General features: G+C 41.8%; 1 protein-coding gene across 7 annotated transcripts in view; it reads left to right on the top strand.

The window, feature by feature from the left end:
- mef2d.S (myocyte enhancer factor 2D S homeolog) overlaps positions 1-27625 on the top strand; it is a 165208-nt gene that overhangs the window by 112702 nt on the left and 24881 nt on the right. For all 7 annotated transcript variants that reach the window (NM_001101795.1, XM_041574154.1, XM_018231937.2 and 4 more), the window contains 2 exon segments: positions 2247-2502; positions 23163-23366. In NM_001101795.1, the coding sequence (NP_001095265.1) occupies positions 2449-2502; positions 23163-23366 (258 nt within the window). In that variant the 5' untranslated portion in view covers positions 2247-2448.

The raw sequence follows: 27625 nt of genomic DNA, 5'->3' as shown, positions 1-27625 counted from the left end.
AGAATGCTCGGGACCTGGGGTTTTCCGGATAATGGGTCTTTCTGTAATTTGGATCTTCATACCTAAGTCTACAAAAAATCATGTAAATATTAAATAAACCCAATTTGATTATAATACACAAAAGCTATGAATATCTTGTAAATTATATCCTTATAAACGGTGAGTTCTGATGTCATTAGTTATAAACGGTGAGTTCTGATGTCATTTCTGTCACATGACTCACTAAAACTTGTGTATTATAATAAATAAAGTACCCCCAGTTGCAAAATATGAGGATATTAGAAGTCACCTCGGAGTTCCATGACCTGTATAAAAACACTCGGCCTTCGGCCTTGTAACTTATAATATCCTTATAATTTACAAAAGGGGGTACTTTATTCACTATATAATGGAGTCTATGGAAGATGGCCTTTCTGTAATTTCTGGATAACGGGTTTCCAGATAATGGATCCCATACCTGTGTTGACATATTCCATAGGGTGTTAGGTCCTTCAGAGTAAGGATGCAACGAACCCAGGATTTGGCCTGTTTTATCAGGATTCGGATAAGGTCAAATCCTTGTGCCTGGCCTAAAAGAAACCGAATCCTAATTTGTATATGCAAATTTGGGACAGGAAGGGAAATCACGTGACTTTTAATCACAAAACAAGGAAGTAAAAAAAATGGTTTTGTCTTTTCCCCTTCCCGTCTCTAATTTGCATATGTAAATTAGAATTCGGATTCGATTTGGTATTCAGACGAATCTTTCACAAAGGATTCGGGGCTTCTGCCGAATCCCAAATGGTGGATTTTGTGCATCCCTACTTAAGAGCAAACCCTGCCCCTTGGAGCTTACAATCTACCACTCTCTATGAACTGTATATTTATAGAGTGTGGAGGGATGGTGCCCTGGTCAGAATCAAACCTCAGACACTCGTTTAGCAAGGCCTCTTGATTCAAAGCAGTGAACCTGACAGCTAAAAAGAAGTGGTTTTATATTTTTCAGCAGGGCCGGATTTGAGCAAGCGGCGACCCGAGGGTCGCATAGTCCAATCGCCAGACGTCTCTCTCACGCGCACGCCTTCCTATGGCCGCATGGTCCTAGCACCGGCTGTTACATGCAAAACCCCTCATGCACACGCCAGCATGCTCTCATTATGGAAGCACCCAGATGCCGCCCCTAAAACTTTGCCACCCTAGGCCATCCGGGCCTGTTTTTCAGTCCTAGGAACCAGATAACTCAGATTCTACGCCTGAGATATACACATGCGTGAGCGCGTGCAATGTTTTTGCCGCAACCGCCCGATAAAGGGAGGCTGCAGCATTAAGAAGCCTTCATATCGCGGATGTGGGTGTGGGTCTGGGCCGGTGGAGCCCTCAAGACCTGTGGGCCAACCAGGTTTTTTTCCGGTGTCCCGCTGGCCCATTCCAACCCTGGATATAGAGAACTGCAACATAAATAAATAAAACAAAAATGAAAAAAAAAATACACAAAGAAGACTAACTGCAACTTGTTTTCCACTACCTTCACCATTCTAAGGGTCTAAGGGCACACGATTAGATTCCAGGAGATTAGTCACCCCGCGACAAATCTCCTCTTCTTCGGGCGACTAATCTCCCCGAACTGCGATTTACATTCTAGCCGGCTGGATGGCACTCGTATCGCTTCATTTTCCGAAGTCGCCCGAAGTTTCCTTGTGAGGTAACTTCGGACAACGAATCCCGCCGGCGATTTACATTCTAGCCGGCGTAAGGCAGTTCGGGGAGATTAGTCGCCCCGAAGAAGAGGAGATTTGTCACCGGGCGACTAATCTCCCTAAATCTGAGCTTGTGCCTTGACCCCAAAAGTTCATTTTTTAGTTGAACTTCCTGTTTGAGACAAACATTACATTGTATTACAAATTGCAGAGATCACTCACAAGTGTGTGTGTAGATTGAGGTGTGAGGGACTGTGCGATCCCCACAGAGCGACACACAAAATGAAAACCTGATCAGAGCACAATTGTGTGTATATTTGGGGCAATTATTAAGTGACTGGCAATGTATGTGTGACTTAATCAGACTGATAATTGATGATTGATTTGAAACTGTAACAGAGGCTTTGGGGAGAGCAGTTCCAGTAGAACAATGTGCATGGATGGGAGGTTATTATCCTCGGGGGGATACAATTTAACAAGGCTGAACTCTCTCTGATGGGAAACATGTTTTTTCACATGCTTTTTTCTCTCTCTCTCTCCCCCCACCCTCCCTCCCTCTCCCTCTCGTAGTGAAGCCGGCCGAAAGCTTTCAGAACATCTGGAACCAGCAGGAGAAGAACATGAACTGAAGAGGAAAGAAAAAAAAAAAAGGGGGTTCATTTTCAATTATTTCATGAACACATTGTGAGGAGCAAGAGGAGGGGGGTCAAAAAAAAACGGGAACCCGTTCACTGCAAGGTCTTCGCTGGTCGGTGAGGATTTTCCAGGAATCATGGGCAGAAAAAAGATCCAGATTCAGAGGATCACAGATGAGCGAAACCGACAGGTCAGTAACTCAAATGGATTCTCCACAGTTAGTGTCTAGTGTATGTTTTATTTCTTGTTGGATTCCCACCAATGGAATGGTTTGTTTTTCATTTAAACATTTGTATAAAGTTGTGCAATATTTGTGTGCAGGTTATATGGAGCAGTTGCTCTTTGCCCCGACCCCCCTCCCAGATATCGGGGTCATAAAGATCAGCAGTAGTACTTAGGCTCATGAATACTATACATACTCACCTCTGTTCCACAGGTAGCACTGTAGCACCTATACTTGCTGTAAGGATTATAAAAATACTAGGACTTATAGCAGTAGTGCCTATAGTAGCAATGAGGATAATCATAAAGTAGTGCCTATAGTAGCAATGAGGTTAATCATAAAGTAGTGCCTATAGTAGCAATGAGGTTAATCATAAAGTAGTGCCTATAGTAGCAATGAGGTTAATCATAAAGTAGTGCCTATAGTAGCAATGAGGTTAATCATAAAGTAGTGCCTATAGTAGCAATAAGGATAATCATAAAGTAGTGCCTATAGTAGCAGTGAGGATAATCATAAAGTAGTGCCTATAGTAGCAATGAGGATAATCATAAAGTAGTGCCTATAGTAGCAGTGAGGATAATCATAAAGTAGTGCCTATAATAGCAATGAGGATAATCATAAAGTAGTGCCTATAGTAGCAATGAGGTTAATCATAAAGTAGTGCCTATAGTAGCAGTGAGGATAATCATAAAGTAGTGCCTATAGTAGCAATGAGGATAATCATAAAGTAGTGCCTATAGTAGCAATGAGGATAATCATAAAGTAGTGCCTATAGTAGCAATGAGGATAATCATAAAGTAGTGCCTATAGTAGCAGTGAGGATAATCATAAAGTAGTGCCTATAATAGCAATGAGGATAATCATAAAGTAGTGCCTATAGTAGCAATGAGGTTAATCATAAAGTAGTGCCTATAGTATCAGTGAGGATAATCATAAAGTAGTGCCTATAGTAGCAATGAGGATAATCATAAAGTAGTGCCTATAGTAGCAATGAGGATAATCATAAAGTAGTGCCTATAGTAGCAATGAGGATAATCATAAAGTAGTGCCTATAGTAGCAGTGAGGATAATCATAAAGTAGTGCCTATAGTAGCAATGAAGATAATCATAAAGTAGTGCCTATAGTAGCAATGAGGTTAATCATAAAGTAGTGCTTATAGTAGCAATGAGGATAATCATAAAGTAGTGCCTATAGTAGCAATGAGGTTAATCATAAAGTAGTGCCTATAGTAGCAATGAGGATAATCATAAAGTAGTGCCTATAGTAGCAATGAGGATAATAATAAAGTAGTCCCTTTAGTAGCAGTGAGGATAATCATAAAGTAGTGCCTATAGTAGCAATGAGGTTAATCATAAAGTAGTGCCTATAGTAGCAATGAGGATAATCATAAAGTAGTGCCTATAGTAGCAATGAGGATAATCATAAAGTAGTGCCTATAGTAGCAATGAGGATAATCATAAAGTAGTGCCTTTAGTAGCAGTGAGGATAATCATAAAGTAGTGCCTATAGTAGCAATGAGGTTAATCATAAAGTAGTGCCTATAGTAGCAATGAAGATAATCTTCCAGTCATGGTTTTCTATCTATAGTAGCAATGAGGATAATCATAAAGTAGTGCCTAGAGTAGCAATGAGGATAATCATAAAGTAGTGCCTAGAGTAGCAATGAGGTTAATCATAAAGTAGTGCCTATAGTAGCAATGAGGTTAATCATAAAGTAGTGCCTATAGTAGCAATGAGGTTAATCATAAAGTAGTGCCTAGAGTAGCAATGAGGATAATCTTCCAGTCTTTGTTTTCTATCTGGAGTTGTTGAGCCAACAATCTCGGTCTTCTGGAGCTGAAATGTGAGCCAAGGCTTCTGGGATGTATGCATAGTAATACTGATTTATAGTGAACAGGTCTAAGTGCCTGATATATTCTGTGACCCTGGCAGCCATCTTTGACTTTACTTTAATTTTTCGGCTCATTAAAAACATAGGATCTCAGGGCTGATGGGGAAATAATTGCCCATTTCCCAAAAGGGACTGGAATCAGTGGGAAAAAAACCCCCAAAGTATCTAGGGAGTTCAGACTTCCCAGAGCCAATCATTTACTATTTCTGCTTCATTTGGAACGTTACTCTGATGTGGATCTTATACTGATTGGGTGGGACAGTTATAGACCCCCACGGCTAACACTAATTACCTAGGTAACAAAGTGAGCTTTAAAGGGATTCTGTCATGATTTTTATGATGTACCAGCAAGTGTATTTAGTTGTAATATTGGTGTGTAGGTGCATCTCAGGTCATTTTGCCTGGTCATGTGATTTCAGAAAGAGCCAGCACTTTAGGATGGAACTGCTTTCTGGCAGGCTGTTGTTTCTCCTACTCAAAGTAACTGAATGTGTCTCAGTGGGACCTGGATTTTACTATTGAGTGTTGTTCTTAGATCTACCAGGCAGCTGTTATCTTGTGTTAGGGAGCTGCTATCTGGTTACCTTCCCATTGTTCTGTTGTTAGGCTGCTGGGGGGAAAGGGAGGGGGTGATATCACTAAATCTTGCCGTACAGCAGTAAAGAGGGACTGAAGTTTATCAGTCACATGACTGGGGCAGCTGGGAAACTAACAAAATGTCTAGCCCCATGTCAGATTTCAAAATTGAATATAAAAAAATCTGTTTGCTCTTTTGAGAAATGGATTTCAGTGCAGAATTCTGCTGGAGTAGCACTATAAACTGAAGCGTTCTAAACATTTTTCCCATGACTGTATCCCTTTAATGGACTGAGGAGATTTTAAATCCTTATAGACAAAGTGGGCAATCATGAGTCCCCCCCTGGAAGCAATTCATCTCTAATATGCCCACAGGAAGGCTTTCAGTGGGGAAATCAGGGTTAAAAAAAGGCAAATCTACCAATTTAAAGGAGAAGGAAAGGTTAAAACTAAGTAAACTTTATCAGAAAGGTCTATATAAATACACCAGTAAACCCTCAAAGTAATGCTGCTCTGAGTCCTCTGTCAAAAGAAACAGCACATTTCTTTCCTTCTATTGTGTACTCATGGGCTTCTGTATCAGACTTCCTGTTTTCAGCTTAAACCTCCAGGGCTAGGGCTTGAGCATGCTCAGTTTGCTCCTCTCTCCCTCCTCCCCTCCCTGCTGTAATCTGAGCCCAGAGCTATCAGTGAGCAGGGAGAGACTCAGGCAGGAAGTGATGTCACACCAAGCTATTATGGCAGCTGCTATCCTAAACAAACAGAGAGCTTCTAGAGCTGTTACTCAGATATGGTAAAGCATTCTGCAGAATAAATATAGTGTTATAGCTTGTACTATTGTGGCCAATCTATTGGCAATAAACTGCCTCAGTAGCTTTCCTTCTCCTTTAAGGCATTGGATAGAACTGGCAAATGGTTTCAAGATGTCCTTCCTTAACTTGCCTGGCAGTTGTTAGACAAAACCTAATGTTGTTTACAGTGTGATGATTGTGTTGCCATCCTGTGTGATGCCCCTGATGTGACTTTCTACGTCCTTCATACTGTTCAAGGGCTGCATAGAAAGCTCGGATCACTTCGTTTTCCAAAGTTGTCCGAAGTTTCCTCGTGAGGCAACTTTGGGCGACTTTGGTAAACGAAGCTCTCCGATTGCCATCCCGCCTGCGATTTACATTCTAGCCGGCGGGAGGCAGTTCGGGGAGATTAGTTTCCCTGAAGAAGATGAGATTTGTCACCGGGCGACTAATCTCCCGAATCTGAGCTTGTGTCTCTGCCCTAAGAGACATTGGCATTGCCTGGCAGCTGCCACAACATTGTAAAAACACAAGAATTTCCCTTCTTTTTACAGGAAGACCCATTTTAGGTTTCCCATTCTGTTGTTCTTAATACAAAGCACATAAACCTCCAGTTGTCGAACTGCAACTCCCAACATATCCTGACAGCTGTCTATGTGTTGTCATTTACTGTCATTCTTACAGTTACCCCCTGCAACTTCTAGGATTCCTTTTATCAATGTCTGCTATTGCACATGACTTCCAGTCTGGCTTCATTCATTGGGAACAGGCAGTGAGTAGCAAGGAGAGGGCAATGTAAACAGACTTAAAGGGGTTGTTCACCATTGAGTCAACGTTTAGTATGATGGAGAGAGGGATATTCTGAGACAATTTGCAATTGCTTTTCATTTTTTATTATTTGAGGTTTTTGATTCATTTATATTTAGAAACCATGCACTGATTTGAATAAGAGACAGGAATATGAATAGGAGAAGGACTGGATAGTAAGATGGGTAATCAAAAATAGCAATAACAATAAATATGTATCCTTAGACAGCATTTGTTTTTTTAGATGGGGTCAGCGACCCCCATTTGAAATCTTGAAAGAGTCACAAGAAGAAAGCAAATAATTAAAAAAAAAATACAATATTTATACAGCAGGATAAATACAGTGTCAATTCCATGTATAATACCCAGAACCCACAGCAGATAAATACAGGGCCAATTCCATGTATAATACCACAGAACCCACAGCAGATAAATACAGTGCCAATTCCATGTATAATACCCCAGAACCCACAGCAGATAAATACAGTGCCAATTCCATGTATAATACCCCAGAACACACAGCAGGATAAATACAGGGCCAATTCCATGTATAATACCACAGAACACACAGCAGATAAATACAGTGCCAATTCCATGTATAATACCCCAGAACACACAGCAGGATAAATACAGTGCCAATTCCATGTATAATACCCCAGAACCCACAGCAGATAAATACAGGGCCAATTCGATGTATAATACCCAGAACCTACAGCAGGATAAATACAGGGCCAATTCCATGTATAATACCCAGAACCCACAGCAGATAAATACAGTGTCAATTCCATGTATAATACCCAGAACACACAGCAGATAAATACAGTGCCAATTCCATGTATAATACCCCAGAACACACAGCAGGATAAATACAGAGCCAATTCCATGTATAATACCCCAGAACACACAGCAGATAAATACAGTGCCAATTCCATGTATAATTCCCAGAACACACAGCAGGATAAATACAGAGCCAATTCCATGTATAATACCCCAGAACACACAGCAGATAAATACAGTGCCAATTCCATGTATAATACCCAGAACACACAGCAGATAAATACAGTGCCAATTCCATGTATAATACCCCAGAACACACAACAGGATAAATACAGTGCCAATTCCATGTATAATACCCCAGAACACACAGCAGATAAATACAGTGCCAATTCCATGTATAATACCCAGAACACACAGCAGGATAAAATACAGGGCCAATTCCATGTATAATACCCCAGAACACACAGCAGATAAATACAGTGCCAATTCCATGTATAATAACCAGAACACACAGCAGGATAAATACAGTGCCAATTCCATGTATAATACCCCAGAACACACAGCAGATAAATACAGTGCCAATTCCATGTATAATACCCAGAACACACAGCAGGATAAATACAGGGCCAATTCCATGTATAATACCCCAGAACACACAGCAGATAAATACAGGGCCAATTCCATGTATAATACCCCAGAACACACAGCAGATAAATACAGTGCCAATTCCATGTATAATACCCAGAACACACAGCAGGATAAATACAGGGCCAATTCCATGTATAATACCCCAGAACCCACAGCAGATAAATACAGTGCCAATTCCATGTATAATTCCCAGAACACACAGCAGGATAAATACAGTGCCAATTCCATGTATAATACCCCAGAACACACAGCAGGATAAATACAGTGCCAATTCCAAGTATAATACCCCAGAACCCACAGCAGATAAATACAGTGCCAATTCCATGTATAATACCCCAGAACACACAGCAGATAAATACAGGGCCAATTCCATGTATAATACCCCAGAACACACAGCAGATAAATACAGTGTCAATTCCATGTATAATACCCCAGAACACACGGCAGATAAATACAGTGCCAATTCCATGTATAATACCCCAGAACACACAGCAGGATAAATACAGTGCCAATTCCATGTATAATACCCCAGAACACACAGCAGATAAATACAGGGCCAATTCCATGTATAATACCCAGAACGCACAGAAGGATAAATACAGGGCCAATTCCATGTATAATACCCAGAACACACAGCAGATAAATACAGTGTCAATTCCATGTATAATACCCCAGAACACACAGCAGATAAATACAGGACCAATTCCATGTATAATACCCCAGAACACACAGCAGGATAAATACAGTGCCAATTCCATGTATAATACCCAGAACACACAGCAGGATAAATACAGTGCCAATTCCATGTATAATACCCCAGAACACTCAGCAGATAAATACAGTGCCAATTCCATGTATAATACCCCAGAACACACAGCAGATAAATACAGGGCCAATTCCATGTATAATACCCCAGAACACACAGCAGATAAATACAGGGCCAATTCCATGTATAATACACAGAACACACAGCAGATAAATACAGTGTCAATTCCATGTATAATACCCAGAACACACAGCAGATAAATACAGTGCCAATTCCATGTATAATACCCCAGAACACACAGCAGATAAATACAGTGCCAATTCCATGTATAATACCCAGAACACACAGCAGATAAATACAGTGCCAATTCCATGTATAATATCCCAGAACACACAGCAGATAAATACAGTGCCAATTCCATGTATAATACCCCAGAACACACAGCAGGATAAATACAGTGTCAATTCCATGTATAATACCCAGAACACACAGCAGATAAATACAGTGCCAATTCCATGTATAATATCCCAGAACACACAGCAGATAAATACAGTGCCAATTCCATGTATAAAACCCAGAACCCACAGCAGGATAAATACAGTGTCAATTCCATGTATAATACCCCAGAACACACGGCAGATAAATACAGGGCCAATTCCATGTATAATACCCCAGAACACACAGCAGATAAATACAGTAGTGCCAGTCCCATGTATTGTGGGGCATCGCATCCCCAAAATATAATTCCTATTTTGTCATTGGCCGTTCTGCTTTGTATCATTCCCTTTTTGCTGAATTATGTCATTGCACACCAGTGGGTACAAAGATGAAGGAAGAATAAAATTCACTATAAAGTATCTGGGGATATGTTGAATCTGCACAGACAAATCATTATACACAGGGTTTGGATTGGAGCTGCCATACTATTTCCTTACTCATTTTCACCGGCTGGGTTCCATAGGCAGCACATCTCTGAAACAAGCCGTATTCCCAAATGGTTTCCGGTTTATTACACAGAATAAGCTGAAGGTGCTTTGGACAAAATTGGGCCTACAGAATGGCAGGGAGGCTGTATTTTCCATTATCTGCTTGTTTCCCCACAGTGATTATTGTATTTGTGCTCTAATAGGAAAATCCCCACACTCTGCAGTGAACGAGACCTTCAGTGGTAATCGCTGCTCCAGCTCCTCAAACATTATTAACAACCAGTAGAGCGTTTCCTGCCTCAGCAGCTCACATTCGGGGGCCCTGCGTGGACCTTAGCAATGCCAGGTCAATATTGAACATGGCTGAACACTTTCGGCTTTTGGCTGCCGCCGGCGCACATGAAATAGCAATGAAGTGACTAATATAGATATAAAGGAAAGAAAACTTTGTTTCCAGCCTGGAAAAAAAAAAAATGGAGAATAAGGTTAAAGGGAAACTTTGCTTGGAGGAAATATAGATTTAAAGGGATACTAATAGTGCTGCTCCGGCAGAATTCTGCACTGAAATCCAATTCTAAAAAGAGCAAACAGATTTTTTTTTATTCAATTTTTAAATCTAACATGGGGTTAGACATATTGTCAGTTTCCCAGCTGCCCCCAGTCATGTGACTTGTGCCTGCACTTTAGGATGGAACTACTTTCTGGCATCTCTCCTAAATTAACTCCAGGCAATTACCATGTAAATCAATGGAGGGATTGACAGTCGCCCACCAATCTGGAATCCAAACAGGCGCCAAAACCCAGGAAATCTCGCAAAAGTGTTGTTGCCCTCAAGGTATGTCTCTCCCCTCTAATTGGCTGAGCGCAGTCATCAATTAACAAGCAACGTTTCTATTGAAAAGGGTTTTCGCAACAATAACGTATTTATTAATTCTCCGATTCCTCCTTTTTTCATAAATTCCGCCCAATTTAACATTTCTCCATAGTTACCTTATTTAAATGGCTTCACAAATAAAGGAAAGGTATCCTTTAACTGCAAATTGCTCCGTTAATGAGGACGTTGTTAACGGCAACTGTTTTAACCCATAGGTTGCCAGTTCTGCCTCATCTCTAGGAAGTGCCGTGCATTTTCGATTGAAAAATACTTTTACTTTCGCTTTGGATCGCTGTTCCTGGCCAATCCCTGGATATTTAATGTGCAAAGCTTTTTTTAAAAGACACATTCACCTGAGACTAAATGGGTGGTGGCGGCTTGTTTAGGCCAAGCATAAAAGATCCATTTATTCGCTATTATTGGAAGCAGTTCTGTATATATATCAGGCCACTGTTACACTTGCACATATTTTACTGACATTTTGTTTGCTTACCTGTCACTATTGATTCAATACAAAGGAAAAGCCTTTACGCATTAAAGGGAATGCAAACAAACAAAATTCTTTATGAGTGCAGTTCCCCTTCAAACAGAGGTTTGCTTGGCTTTATCTGATAACTGAATAAGTAACAATTGCAAGCTTTTGGCAATAAAAGATTTTTGCCTGAGGAAGGGGCCTATGTTAGCCAATAAAAGGTATCACCAAACTTTCCATTTTCTGCATTTTTTTCAATGGCTAAGCTAGGCCATACACGACCCAATAAAACCTGCCGTCAGACCGACGGGCTTCCCCGATCGATATCTGGCCGAATGTCGGACAGGACTAAAAATCCCGTCGGAATGTGACCAAATCGGTTCATTGATGCGATCCCGAGATCCAACCGCCCTTTTATCCTTCGATATGATCCGATCGTTGGGCCCTAGGACCCACGATCGGATCAGCCCGATATCGCCCACCTCAAGGTGGTAGGGTTGCCACCTGACCGGTGTTTCGCCGGCCTAGCCGTTAAAATACCTGCCAAGGCCAGGGCCATTATTACAAATTTACCGGCAATGTAGCTGCCGGTAAATTTGTGATCACCATTCAAACTGCTCCCGGCCTGCCTCCGATGCACCCTCAGCCCACCCCTTTCTTCCCTCTATAGCTAAAATACTTACCGACTCCCCGCTCCACTACTCAGGTCCGCCCCTCGACATCATGACCACTCCCACTCTCGTCCCCCATGGCACCACAACCCCACCCATTTATAGAACGACCCTCCACCTCGTGGACCCGCCCCCTTCCCAGGCCGGTAAAGATTTTTCAAAAAGGTGGCAACCCCACAAGGTGTGCATGTCGGGGAGAGATCCGCTCGTTTGGCGACATTGCTAAACGAGCCAATCTCTCAGTGTATGGCCACCTTAACACGGTACAACATCTTAAAACTATGGCTTTATCCGGTAACACTGCACCGATGGTAGTGATGTGCGGGCCGGCCATGATACCCGCGGGTTTATTGACCTCGCACTCTTCCTCGCGGGTGTGGGTTGAGGCGCTCTTCTCCTGCTCTCCGCCACCGTAAAATGCCGGGTTCCGGGTTCATCTTTTATAGACGCTGCGCCTGTTCGCCCCACCCCTTTTGTGACGTCATCGTGGGGCGGCGCGGGTCTATGAAAGCAACGCGGAAGTCGGATGCGGGCAAAGGGCGGGTTAGGGTCAGGTGCTAGTCAGGGAAATCCCAACCCGCACATCACTAACCGATGGCCTAAACAGGGAAGCATTTAACCCTTTCCCAGCAGACGAGGTCTATGTTCTTCAACTTGTGCTTAGGGTTAAAGGTCATGTGACTGGAATCCTTGCCTTACACATGCCAGGAAGCGTGGGAGCGGCCTATCTGCTCAGCCAGGAAATACCACTTCCTGTCCTGCCCTGGGATGCATATTAGGGCATAGGAACAACACTGGAAGCTACAAATCCTCTTACAACTCTGGGTGACTTTATAAACTTCTCCCCCCCCCCCACAGAATTGCCGTTTCATACTGAGGTTCAGACACTAGGGATCCAAGGGACCCTGCACATGAACATGGTTTATTCTGTACAGAGAACTTGTGTGGGGGCTGCCATATTGTTGGATCCGACTAGAGGAAATAACACACACAATGCTTGCAAGCACAGTAAGGAAATAATATAGAGAATATACAGCAATGTCGGTGGCTGTACCACTGGGTGGGGGGATGGTAGATGCCAGTGAGGTGTAAAGCACCAAGTAAAACTGCGCTGTATCCCAATGAAGTGTTAATGCCCTTCCATAATCCTTTCCTAATAAGATGCTCAGCTTGAGAGCGAGGATTTTTCCAGTTCTCCCCCCCCTTCCCCCTTGGCTCCCTCCTCCCCCCCCTTTTTCCCAGGAGGAGTGAGTGAGATTGTATGGCAGATAGACATTAATTAGCTCCGGGCTCTCGCTGGATATTGCTATCAGATAAAGACGATGGGTAGGCAGAGCGAATGCAATAGGTGCTCTTATCAGTGCATGGGCTCCCTGCACTCTCTATATATTTGTGTGTGTGTGCCATTTATTGGGATATTTTCCCTTTAATAACTGCTGCCCCCGTTGCCTACTTGCCCTCATTCTCTTATTCGCTTGGCTAGCCTGGTGGGAATTCACAAAAAAAAAAAAACTTCTGTAATTTTACTCCAGAGTATTAATTCCCATCAAGCAATCAGCCATTAACTCTGATGAGTAATTGCAGTAAAGCTAATGAAAACATTGTAATTGGTTGCTATGGAATTTCATTTTTCATCGGTTTTCAGGCCCCTCCCCTCTGTTTTAAGTTTGAAGCCTTTGTTGCCTCTGTCTCGTTAGTGTTATCACAGGCCAAAAAACAGGATAGTGTTCCAGGGCTCCTCCTCTTACCTTAGATCTGTCTTGGGGGTGGGGCCGTGCTAGGATCACATGATTGGAAAATAATAAACAGGAAGTGTACCAGGAAGTATTCATACAGAATATTGAATAAAATGTAACAAGAAGGTTTATTTTCCCCCAATTCTCTTGTCTTTCATGAAATTGCTGACATCATTTTCAGTTGAAAACTGTCACTTTAATTTTAATTGATGGTGTCCCTTTAAGCCCTTCTTTTATCTCTTTATTCCTTCCTATCTGTGTCTGCAGCCTACCTGCTATAGCCAATGAGACGTTGAGCTTTAGAATACAGGTATGGGACCTGTTATCCAGAATGCTCGGGACCTGGGGTTTTCCAGATAAAGGATCTTTCCATAATTTGGATCTCCGTATATTAAGTCTACTTTAAATTAATGTTAACATTGAATAAACCCAATAGGATTGTTTTGCCTCTAATAAGGATTACGTTTTTAGTTAGGATTATGTACAGGGCACTTTTTTAAATTATTGCAGAGAAAAGGAAAAATCAATTTTAAAAATGTGAAGGCCGCAGAGACAGATATGAAAAAAGAGATACTAAGGGCTGCCTTAAAGGGACACCATCAATTAAAATTAAAGTGACTGTTTTCAACTGAAAACGATGCCAGGAACTTCATAAAAGACAAGAGAATGGGATAAAATAGGCCTTCTTGTTACATTTGAATCACTGTTCTGTATACAAACTTCCTGTTTAATATTTTGCAATCATGTGATCCTAGCACGGTCCCGCCCCCAAAACAGATCTAGGGTAAGAAGAGGAGCCCCGGAATGCTTTTCTTAAGCTTCCCTCAAAATGCCAGCAACAGAAAATTGTCATTTGTATCCATAGAAGCTGGTCACCAGCCGGCACTGCTTTGACTCCTGCGTCCCATAATGCACTGCAACATCAACACAAGGCCTGCAGGCACCTGTGGCTTTAAATCATGGATCTACAGTAGTAGAAAAGTCCCACAGGCAGGCACGATGAGTTGGCTCTGACCTTCAGTGGAACTATTGACTTAAAGGGATTCTGTCATGATTTTTATGGTGTAGTTTTTATTTCTAAATGACACTGTTTACACTGCAAATAATTCACTGTACAATATAAAATGTCATTTCTGAACCAGCAAGTGTATTTAGTTTTAATATTGATGTGTAGGTGCATCTCAGGTCATTTTGCCTGGTCATGTGATTTCAGAAAGAGCCAGCACTCTTGCTTTCTGGCAGGCTGTTGTTTCTCCTACTCAATGTAACTGAATGTGTCTCAGTGGGACCTGGATTTTACTATTGAGTGTTGTTCTTAGATCTACCAGGCAGCTGTTATCTTGTGTTAGGGAGCTGCTATCTGGTTACCTTTCCATTGTTCTGTTGGGGGGGGGAAGGGTGGGGGGTGATATCACTACAACTTGCAGTAAAGAGTGACTGAACGTTTTCGGCACGGTCCAATTGGCGGTCAGCTCGGTAAATCTGCATGTGTGTCCTGGGCCTTAGGTAGCTGCTATCTTGTTAGCTGCCCATTGTTCTGTTGTACTAGATTGTTGCACCGTGCAGAGCAATATCAGGTTAATCGGATCATTTGGCCTTAGGCATTATAACAAAGGAAATGGGCATCAACTAGCTGATGTGGTCGTAGGCCGCCAAAAAAAAAAATCAAATCAGCCCGATCAATATCTGCCCAATTTTTTTGCATAATATTGATCGGGGAGATCCATCAGAACGCCCCCTATATGGGCACATAAACTGCCGAAATCGGTCAGAAACGATATGGGCATCTTTAATCTGCCCCTTGTATGGCCAACCTTAGCCAATTTATTGTCTAACTGGGTAGATTAAAGATTGCAAACAGGGCTACTTAGGTCCCTGCTTCAGGCATGGCATCACATTGATAGGCTGCTGGGGAGGGAAGAGAGGGGGTGACATCACTCCAATTTGCAATGTAGCAGTAAAGAGTGACTGAAGTTTATCAGAGCACAAGTCACATGACTGGGGGCAGCTGGGAAACTGACAATATGTCTAGCCCAATGTCACATTTCCAAATTAAATATAAAAAAATCAGTTTGCTCTTTTGAGAAATGGACTTCAGTGCAGAATTCTGCTGGAGCAGCACTATGTTTTGAAAAAAACGACAGTATCCCTTTAACCGTAGAAGTGCTGAGCTCCAGCCATAATTCATTTATAGAGCTCCCCTGGCACTTGCAGGGTTAAATCAAGGCAAGAAGCTAGAGCTGACACGTGGTGCATCTGGGTGCACACTACCTGCCGCACAGGCACCTGGACCTGCGTTAAAGACAAGCAGCTGCTCAGCTGACAGTTTATTGTTATTTAAAATAAATGCGGCTCGTTGGGTGCCTGGGAAGGTGACGGCGTGACTGTGACAACTCTGAGACAGCTGGCACTCACAAATCCAGCGTGGGGAATGCAGGCGGCATCACGTGACGGTGACAGAGAGACATGGCTGAGAGGTCAAATCCTGACCTTTGAACACCAGCGAGACTTCAGCAAAGAAATGGCACCAGCGAGAGCAATGGAGATCGATCATTTGCCTGCAGCCCTGCCCCTTTAAATCCAGACACATGTGCTTGTTGCACATAATTACTAACTGGTTTTTATGCAGTATCTTCAAAGGGTGGTTCACCTTTAAGTTAAATTTTAGCATGTTATAGAATGGCGAATTCTAAGCAACTTTTCAATTAGTCTTCATTTTTATGGTTTTTCAATTATTTACATTCTAGGATCACTGACCCCATCTAAAAAACAAATGCTCTGTAAGGCGACAAATGTATTGTTATTGCTACTTTTTATTGCTCATCTTTCTATGCTGTCCCTCTCCTATTCATTTTCCAGTCTCTCATTCGAATCAGTGCATGGTTGCTAGGGGAATTTGGACCCTAGCAACCAGATTGCTGAAATTACAAATACTAAGCTGCTGAATGAAAAGCTAAATAACCACAAATAATAAAAAAGGAAAACCAATTACAAATTGTCCCAGGATATCCCTCTCTTCATCATACTAACAGTTAATTTAAAGGTGAACAAACACTTTAACTAGTTCAACCAATTGACTTGCAGCTGTGAGCTTTTGCCAACAGCTGCTCGGGGGATGCTGGGAGGTGTAGTTCACAAGTGCTTGGGAGGCACCTGTCTTATTAAGCATGACAGCTGGGAACGTTGGAAATCCTTTTGTCTCCCTCCCATGTCTCACAGGTTGAAGGTCACATGATCAGGGAAGTTGAACGTTGCCCGGGCACATTAACCGTAGCATTGTGCGTCATATATATATATATATATATACAGTCAAATCTCGTTTTTAAGTAACCTGATTTTAAGTGTCCCCGCATTTTACTTTTTTTAATTATGGTCCCACCAATTTATAATGCATTACAATGGGTGCATTTCCCTTAGTTTAAGTAATGTTTTCCCGGATTTTGCGTCCAAATTTTGTCCTGATGTTCCCAAAAACTGCTTTTTCTTCCTCTATGAATATTATTATTTGTGAAATAAAGAGGATTAAAATACTAACCAGATGTATATTTCGCCTTGGTTCTGCTTGTAAGGGTCAGGGCACACAGACAGATTTGGGGGAAATTGGTCGTCTGGCGACAAATCTCCTCTTCTTCGGGGCGACTAATCTCCCCGATCTGCCTCCCGCAGTTGAATGTAAATCACCGGCGGGATGGCACTCAAATCGATTCGTTCTCTGAAGTCGCCTGAAGTTTCCTCGTGAGGCAACTTCGGTAAAGGAATCACTCCTAGTGCTATCCTGGCGGCAATTTACAGTTTAGCAGTCGGGAAGACAGTTCAGGGAGATTAGTCCCCCGAAGAAGAGGAGATTCACAGGCGGGATGGCACTCGAAGCGTTTTGGTTTCCGAAGTCACTCGAAGTTTCCTTGTGAGGCGACTTTAGAAATCGCTCGGACTGCCATCCCGCCAGCGATTTACATTTTAGCCGGCTGGGAGGCAGTCTGGGGATATTAGTCGCCCCGAAGAAGAAGAAATTCACCGGCGGGATGGCACTCGAAGAAATTTGTTTTCCGAAGTTGCCTCAAGTTTCCTCGTGAGGCGACTTTGGAAAGCGATTTACATTTTAGCCGTTGGGAAGGCGGGGGAAGGCAGTTCGGGGAGATTAGTCGCCCTGAAGAAGAGGAGATTCACCGGCGGAATGTCACTCAAATCGATTCTTTTTCTGAAGTCGTCTGAAGTTTCCTCGTGAGGCAACTTCGGGCGACTTTGGAAAACGAATCGCCATCCCACCGGTGATTTACATTTTAGCCAGCGGGGAGGCAGTTTGGGGAGATTAGTCGTCCCTAAGAAGAGAAGAATTGTCACTGGGCGACTAATATCCCCGAATGTGCCTGTGTGCCCTGATCCTTAATGGTCAATTACAATGAGTGTGTCCCTTACACAGTCCTGCACCAATCACTTATTGCTTCAGTGTAACATTAACACTGCAATGTTTAACCCTCGTTATTAGCACACTAAATATTGTATCTCAAACTAAAACTCCTTTCAGCACTTGAAGAAGAAGTTACAAATTTTCCCAGATTTTTGCATAATTGTTTCCTGGTCCCCTGAAACACATAAAATGAGGGTTCTACTGTGTATATATATATATATACACACACACACATATATATATATATATATATATATATATATATATATATATATATATATATATATATATATATATATATATATATATCTATATATATATATATATATATCCACTCTCTATGGCACTTGCACAATTTCATTGACTGACAGATGGAAGGTGTATAGCAGGGAGCTGTAATTCACAGTGAGGATATCCCTAAGGTAAAGCTAATAGTTTTAATGAGCTCTTCTGCCCCCCCCCCCCCCAAGCACGTGGCCTGCTACTGTCAAGGAAAACTAAACCTACGAATGTAATTGATATGCATCAAGTCCTGGACTGGGAGATGGTGTTTTTCACCCTTTCCAAAAAGCTAGATTTTTGGTAGTACAGCCTGTCTATGGCGAGAGCAGATCCCACGAGGATCACCAGAATTATAACCTGTGTTTTGAGTGAACTGACGTGGGAAAAAGCTGCAGCAGCAAAAGAAGGTGTTAAAATACCTCCCAACTGTCCTGTTTATCGCGGGACAGTTCTGATTTTGACAGCTCAACCAGCAGTCTCAGATTGTTACTGAAATGTTCCGACTTTCTCTTTGATCTCCTGCGCTGAACAGCCAGAAAAAGGATACAAAAGGTCTAAAACTTAATTGGCTTTTGGCAGGGAGCCCAGAATACGTGGCAGGTGCACTTAGATACATTTGTAAAAATTTAAGATAAGCAAAGAAACAATTGTAACAATTTAAAGGGGTTGTTCACCTTCCAAACACTTTTTCAATTCAGTTGTTTTTAGATGGAAAGTAATTGAAAAAAGTCATTATTTCTATTATTTATTTGTTACAGTTTTTCAAAAATCTAAGTTTAAAGTTGAATGTTCGTGTTTCTGGTGTATCAGCAACTATTGTATCAAGTCTAACAGCTGCCTGTAATGAAACCCAGAGATTCTGCTCAACTAAATGGATCAATTTAGAACAGTTTACAGGGTCGGCGACCCCATTTCCCAGAGCTGCTTTAGAATGGGAAAAATGGCACTTTACACTTCAAATATTAGAAAAACTGTCACGCATAGAAAATAGAAAGTAATTGGAAAAAGTCTTTATTTCTGGTGATTTATCTGAAACCAACTAGTTGTTTGAATGAGAGCCACCCCTTTAAGATAATCAAAGAAGCAGTTGTAGCAATTTAAGATAAGCAAAGAAGCAATTGTAACAATTTAAGATAAGCAAAGCAACAAATGTAGCAGTTTAAGATAAACAGAAGCAATTGTAACAATTTAAGATTGGCAAAAAAGCAATTGTAACACTTTAAGATAAGCAAAGAAACCATTGTAACAATTTAAGATAAGCAAAGAAGCCATTGTAACAATTTAAGATAAGCAAAGAAGCAATTTTAACAATTTAAGATAAGCAGGTCTCTTGGGGAAACTGTGACTTGCAGCTTAAAGGGCAATTCACCTTCATTAGCAAATCTGTAATAACACATAAAAACCACAAAAATGTGTTCAAACTTTCATAACCTGGCAAATTTTGTGAAGCAAGCCAGGTAATTAGGTTGTGGCCACAAAAAACAAGCGTGGCAAATCTTTTTCTCCCACTTTCCGTTTCCAAAATTTTGGGAGGTATGGAAAGGGGTGAGGTAGGACTTCTCAGTGTCAGGCTGCTTGTGCACAGGTTTCATTGTTAATTTACCAGGATATAAGAATCTCTGTATTCATCATATACTCGCATACACTGAATCCACTATTTTTATTAATCTGTCCTTAGTGAAAGATTCGGCCGATTACCCAACCAAATCCGAACCCGAATTGGCATATGCAAATGAGGGTGGGAGGGGAGAAACATTTTTTTTATTTCCTTGTTTTGTGATAAAAAGTCACATGATTTTAAGGAATCGGATTGGCCAGGCACGAGGATTCGGCTGAATCCAAATCCTGCTATAAAAGGCAGAATCCTGACCAAATACAGAACCGAATCCTGGATTGGGTGCATCCCTTGGGTTGGCTGCTTTCCCTTTGGGTGAAGACAGAATAAAGGGTATATAAATCAAGGCAAATAATAGGGGAATTGCAGCAGTGCTGGCAGTAATATTTACTTAGGAAATCACCCTGATACTGACACTGACAGGTGGTGGGCTCGGGTGGGGGACGGAATTTCTGCCAAAGAGATTAGAATGTGCTGTGCCTGGGGAATATGCCTTGAGAAGTCACAGGCTAAAGTGACAGGAGCCTGCCCTATAATCTCAGATGATTAAAGGGATTTTTAACTTCTTTCTGTTGTTTCTCCTACTCAATGTAACTGAATGTGTCACAGTGGGACCTGGATTTTACTATTGAGTGTTGTTCTTAGATCTACCAGGCAGCTGTTATCTTGTGTTAGGGAGCTGTTATCTGGTTACCTTCCCATTGTTCTGTTGTTTGGCTGCTGGGGGGAAAGGGAGGGGGTGATATCACTCCAACTTGCAGTACAGCAGTAAAGAGTGATTGAAGTTTATCAGAGCACAAGTCACATGACTGGGGGCAGCTGGTAAACTGACAATATGTCTAGCCCCATGTCAGATTTCAAAATGAAATATAAAAAAATCTGTTTGCTCTTTTGAGAAATGGATTTCAGTGCAGGATTCTGCTGGAGCAGCACTATTTCCCCACGACAGTATCCCTTTAAAGGGGCATTATCTTGTCAGGGATGGTGACTGCAATAAAGAGGAAATATGGCCTGTTTATGAGGATTGTGTAGATGTATCAGTCTATGTAGACTGCTTATGGATGCCCCCCTGCCAACATAGTGAGGAGGATTCCCTCTCCCACCTTACTCTTTATATAGCTTCCCTGTTGTATTCCTCAGTCCCAGACAGGGCTAGTGAAAAACTAAATAATAACCTATATCTAATCCATGGAGCCCTTTGTCTTTACGGTACAGTATCCCATCATCCTTTCTATACAAGATGCTTGCCTTTAGGAATGCAGGGAAAAGACAAAGAGGGGCGTGTTACCCCGGCAACTGTCACATCTCATAAGTCTCGGGTGAAGGATGAATTATAGGGCATGATTCTCGGGAAGACACATGGGATCTTGGGAAGGATCTTCAGCTCAGACAGCTTAGCCATTAAGTCTGGTCTAGTGGTGTACAGGGAGAGTTATATATATATTTTATATATCGGCTTCCTCATTCTTGGTGCTTACAGTGTAAATTGACATTCCGGCAGTTTGTATGCTATCGCCATGGCGACATCAGTCGCCCTTCCACAGGCGATCGGAGCCCAGTTGGCAGCCACATTAAATCACAGATTATAAATAAGTTATATAGAGTGATAACAACAGGCACTTTCCCCCTAAAGAGCCGGCGCACGTGGGACATCCAGGATGTAAACAAACACATCAGCGAGTCCGAAACAGAAAGCATTCAGCAAAATAGGAATATTATTAAGTTTTTGTTTTTAATTTAGAAATAAAGCTGTGGCCCGTGGCATCTACTGGGGTTTGCGCTGTTTTTAGCCCGTGCCCAGCTCAGCTGATAAGGAGAAGGAACTATGATTTCACCGCATTGGCTCTTGCTTGTATTTGACTTAACCCCTTCTCTCTTTCAGTTTGGCTCCATTCCCCGCAGCATTGCTACACAAGGATTTAGTTAGACGCCTGGAAGGCTAGGGGAAGTCTGCAGGGTTTAGAGGGTGTGTTGATGCCCTGTTTGGGTGCCCATTCATACGTAGACATGGCTGCCAGCATATGGATACCAAACAGTGGGTTGTATGTGGAGAGCCAACAGTATGGCAGCTTCCACCTGCACATAAATATCAGTATGAAGTAAGTAGGATCATCCTGTAATGTTTTAGGATTCACTGTGACCATTGCTGCTGCCCATGCAGGAGACAACGTTCGATACCAACTCAACTGCTCAATTACACATGCCTAGTCTTACAATAGGTGGACGGGAGCAGCAGGAAATGAAAAGTGCAAAGAAGTATTGCCGTGCTGTCAGTACTGCTCTCTCCTTACAATGCAGAAACCCCCAGCGCGATATTGGCAGGATATCCAGTACATTCACGTCGAAGCAGCTGCTATTTTACTTATACATTAGCTTCTGCTGCCAGTGCGAATGTAAAAGGCTTCACTGCTCATTTCAGGGTGTGAAGGATAATAAGTCATTCCGTGCATTTATGCTTAATTAATTAAAGTATAAAACTATACCCCCCCCCATGAACAATGTAGGTCTCTATAAAAAGATATTGCATAAAACAGCTCATATGTAAAACCCAAATAAACCATTTTTAATAATAATATACTTTATTAGTGGTATGTGCCATTGGGTAATCAAAAATAGAAAATTGCCAGTTTAAAAAATAAGGGCCGCATCCTGGGATCGTACGATTCACGGTGCACACAAACAAACCATACATGTTAGGTCACATGAGCCAATTAACAGACAGAGTTCTGTCTTTTGCTACCACACTTCTTCCTGTTACAGTTAGAGCTGCAGTATTTCTGGTCAGGTGATCTCTTCCTGTTATAGTTAGAGCTGCAGTATTTCTGGTCACGTGATCTCTTCCTGTTATAGTTAGAGCTGCAGTATTTCTGATCACGTGATCTCTTCTTGTTACAGTTAGAGCTGCAGTATTTCTGGTCAGTGATCTCTTCCTGTTACAGTTAGAGCTGCAGTATTTCTGGTCAGGTGATCTCTTCCTGTTACAGTTAGAGCTGCAGTATTTCTGGTCAGGTGATCTCTGAGGCAGCACACAGACCATCACAAAATGGTGGTTCAAGGCAAGAGATGTGAAAGGGCAATATTAGCTTAAATATATATTCCAGTTTGATAAGATTCTTCTCATTTAATATGATCTAAACTGTTGCTTTAATATTCATTTTGGTTGCAAAGTTTTCCTTAAATGTAGCTGCCTCCTGAAGTCCTTCTGGTGGCTAAGGAAGAGAAATCCAAAAGTGCCACCAGACTCACTCATGAGCCTTGATCCTTAAAGTAGAACTTGCCCACTACTAGCAACTTGATTGCCTTACCCAAAAGCTGTTCATAATAAACACAGAGATGTTATAATGCTACTGCAGGGTGTTTATCCCTTTTACATTTATTCCCAACAGGTGACGTTCACGAAGCGCAAATTTGGCCTGATGAAGAAGGCCTACGAGTTGAGCGTCCTATGCGACTGCGAGATCGCCCTCATCATCTTCAACCACTCAAACAAGTTATTTCAGTATGCCAGCACCGACATGGACAAAGTACTACTCAAGTACACTGAATACAACGAGCCCCATGAGAGCCGGACTAATGCAGACATCATAGAGGTGAGCGCTTTCCCTGCTGTTCTAACAAATTCTAGCTGGTTTATTAGTGGGTTTTCTTTTTCCCCAGATGAAAAGAAAGGACAGGCGAGTGCAACCTGACTCTCCTCCTATTGGGGTATCAATACATTTCCTTCTCATCTCTAAGGAATCGGACATAATTGGCTATAGCGGATACTTTCTCGGGTCTAATGTTTTTAGAAAAAGTTCTTAGCCTTTCCAAACTCATCATTTCGGCTGTTGGCATAGATGAGTGGAACAATTGGAAGGTGACCATACCATGCACGACTTCTCATATGCTAACTTTCTATTTGACATGTGGGCTGTTTGATTGGATCAGCCTGTGTATAGCCTCCTTTAATCTTTTATTTTGGTTTCGTCCTGTCTGATACTTTTTGTTGGGATCGGGGCTAATTATTCTTTACAGCAAAGTAATACTGTACCTCGTGTTCTAGATACCAGTTCAGATCTTTAGGAGAGGCTGGAATTCCAATGCTTTCTCTCTGTCTCTAGGGCCCTTATCTTTATTGACTTTCTCATAAGAACAGGTTGCATGAAAATTAAAGAAGCAATAAGCACCTAATTATGTGTCACTCTCCCACCCCAAAACACTCTCCATGCATGTGAAACTACCTCTTCTGGTGACTTCAAGCTCGGCAGGCTTATCGTTTCCTCCTGCTTGTTTCATGGTGGCATGCGGCCTTTAGCCCTTGGCTTCACATGCTAGTGATGGGACAGTGAAGTACATCTGATGTGACATCAGGAATGAAACATTCATCAAAGAGCCCTGCCATGAGAGAATGGCCAGACAAGACCAGGCGGGTAATTAGCATGCGGGTAATTTTTTTTTTTTTTATTCAATCAGAGCAGCTCTTTAGGGGTAAGGGTAGATAGGGAAGACATATCTGCCTTCAATACCATCACAGTTTAAGGCTAAGGCCACACGGCGCGATTTCGCCGCGATTCTGCGCTGGGCGAGTTGCGAGTCGCTGCGGTTTTTAAGCCGAAATAGCTTTGTTAACTTTGGCGCTGGCGTCAATGCAAATCGCGGCGAAATCGCTGCGCTAATTCACACGCGGCGATTCTTTTTCTACTGTCGCCCGGAAACGCCCAGCGAGGCAACTTCGGGCGACAATAGAAAACGAATCGCCGCGTGTGAATTAGCGCAGCGATTTCGCCGCGATTTGCATTGACGCCAGCGCCAAAGTTAACAAAGCTATTTCGGCTTAAAAACCGCAGCGACTCGCAACTCGCAACTCGCCCAGCGCAGAATCGCGGCAAAATCACGCCGTGTGGCCCTAGCCTAAGACATTTAAGTGTAATGGCTGTTATTCTAATGATAAGAGCAGTTAGTGGCGTCCCAGACCAGGGCTTTATCTGCCAGATAACATTATGATTAGGCTTCGTTGCCAGTAGAAAGGTCTCTAGGGACGACTTAAAATGAGTTCTTGCCTTTTAAAGGAAAGCTAGGCTTATTGGAGGGGGAAATTTCTTACGGCTGCAATGTGCATTCAGTAGTAGCCTCTGAGATGGCTCTTGTCCTAGTTTTTATATATATAATATATATATATATATATATATATATATATATATATATATATATATATATATATATATATATATATATATATAGAATTGTAGAAAGGACCTGCACTCCGTTTTCCAAAAAAATTCAATGGTTTATTCAAAACTCACAGTGTCTCTAACGTTTCGGCCCTCTTTGGGGCCTTTGTCAAGGATGATCCTTGACAAAGGCCCCAAAGAGGGCCGAAACGTTGGAGACACTGTGAGTTTTGAATAAACCATTGAATTTTTTTGGAAAACGGAGTGCTGGTCCTTTCTACAATTCTATATACCTGATTTTGACCAAGCACCCGGCAAAAACGAGATGTGAAGGAGGTATCATCTACGATTTTGTTATATATATATATATATATATATATATATATATATATATATATATATATAAATATATATATATATATATATATATATATATATAATCTCAAACAATGAGTTGGAGCACTCAAAAAAATATAGTAAGTGTCTTGTTGTATCAAGAACAACAAACAAACCGCACTCAGGTCTTTTATCAGTCGTTCATTTCAACGTTTCGGCTTCGCACTCAAGACGACCTCAGTTGATATAGTCAACTTGGAATGAACGATTCCTGGACCACTACCCTACCTACACACACATGTTCAAAAACTCCAACGTTTTGGTCCTGCTCTGGACATTTTTCAAGGATTTATATATAGTTATTGTTTATTTATAAACCAGAGCATATTCACAGTCTGGGGGATGGAAATGTGTGGATTCAGGCTGGGACTAATGGTTCTGTGGTCCAAACTCGTAGTGCTTCCATTCTGGAGCCAAAGGAGTAAGTTAAAGTGGAAGTTTTCGATGGCCAGTAATTGGGAAAAGACACTCAGGCGCTGAAATAACTGGAGCTAAAAGGAAGTATCTGATACGACAGTTAGAAAGCAAGAGCAGCCGGCACCCTTGGTTGTTGACTGAAGACGTTTCTAAAAGCAGTGGTTGTCAGACTTTTTTAATGTAAGATCTCTTGGAGGTCCAGCCTTTGGCCAGGTCCCACCTTCGTTTATACCAAGGTTACAAATATAGGAAAACATTGGTGTTAAGGTGGCCATAGACATAACAATTCCGATCTTCCAAGAAAGATAATTCGTTTTGATACACACGTAGAGAGCTGAGTCGTCAGATATACATATAGAAATAATAGAATTCTACCTGTATGTGACAATTCAGCACTAACAATGGGCAACGTTTGGGTGCCTACAAAGTCACCCGAACAAAATTTTCCGTCCAGCCCGATCGATGAGCCGACCGATATCCAATATCGGTCGGTTTTTTTCCCACCAAACGCGCAACGAATATCGTACGAAAATTAGTTTCATACGATATTTTCTGTGTGTCTATGGCCACCTTTAGTCATTCAACCATAGTTCCAAGAATATCTAGAGCCTTAACCTTTCAAGATCTTTCAGGTGTATCCAAATCTCGTCATCACACACTGTCAGTTCCAAGCCCCCCTTTTTTGGGAAACACTGTCTTGAGTGATACTGATAAAAACCTTGGCCTACTTTCTATGTATCGTATTGTAGTCAAGTTATGGTTCGTGGAAGTGACCACTTGTGATTGCCGGTGCTGCTCCAAAGTAGTAGCAGTCGAAACCCACAGTGCAGTATTGATTAGAGTCATGTCGCACTGTTATTTTCAACTGGGTGTGTTGATAGAGCAAAGTGAAGGGAGGGCATGGAGAATGGGAGCTCCAGGGGTACAAATGAATCTATAGGAGGGAACAAGTAATGCCATTATTAAAGTATTATTTATCTACATTATATTATAGACTAGCAAGAAGCAAGTTGCAGCCCTGAAGAAATTGCTGTACAACTCCCTTTGGCACAAACACACGGACAACACAGTCATTTTCTTGTCTGCAGAAAAGTGTTGGGTGGGTGGCTGCTGTTTTTAGAATGGTTAGGTCCTCTTCTACCCACCTTCGTTCAGATTCAGATGACTTCTTCATGCAAATGCCAGTAGCTTTATTATAGCCAGCTCACATGGGTACAATAAAACGCGCCTTGTGCGTAGACACTTGCTATCCATGTAATAGCTGGCATAGCACTAAACAAAGGGGTCTGTTATCGATTTCGGAAAAAAAAAACCAGATCTCAATATATTGGGCCTAGTTTTTTTAAAGCTGAAAAATCAGGTCATCCGTATGTAAGGACTATTGACATTGTCAATAAATAGAAGAGGAAATAACATAACGATCTGTTCACAAACCAAAATAGAATCCTCGGTAACTGTGATACTACAGGACAGGCCTGGTCATGTATAGAAACGTGCCTGAAGGAAAGAAGGCTTCACCATCAGTGTAGTGGTGAAAAATCACATTATGGAATTCCCTACCGAGAAAGGTAGTAATTAGTGATTCCAAATATATATATAAACATAAGAGCATCGACTTATAGTAAAAAAAAACTCACCAAAGTAGAATAGTGGCCCAGGTGCTTCTGCCCCAGGCCCTCAGCTCAGGCGAGTGGACAATCCGTGCAATTAGAAAGTAAGGTTTAGGGCACACTAGGAAGCCACATGTAGATCAGACCAAAAAAATTGAATCATTTTAAAATATTGATGTGCATTCGAATTTGTCATTTTATTCTGGTTCGTGTAGTTATCCATTTTGGGTACGTGACGTCTTTAAATTTGTGACTGGAATTGTCAGTTTTCCCTCC

The sequence above is a fragment of the Xenopus laevis genome, chromosome 8S, assembly GCF_017654675.1.
Source record: "Xenopus laevis strain J_2021 chromosome 8S, Xenopus_laevis_v10.1, whole genome shotgun sequence".
NCBI classification, from domain to species: domain Eukaryota; kingdom Metazoa; phylum Chordata; class Amphibia; order Anura; family Pipidae; genus Xenopus; species Xenopus laevis.
This window is presented reverse-complemented; position numbering and strand designations above follow the sequence as displayed.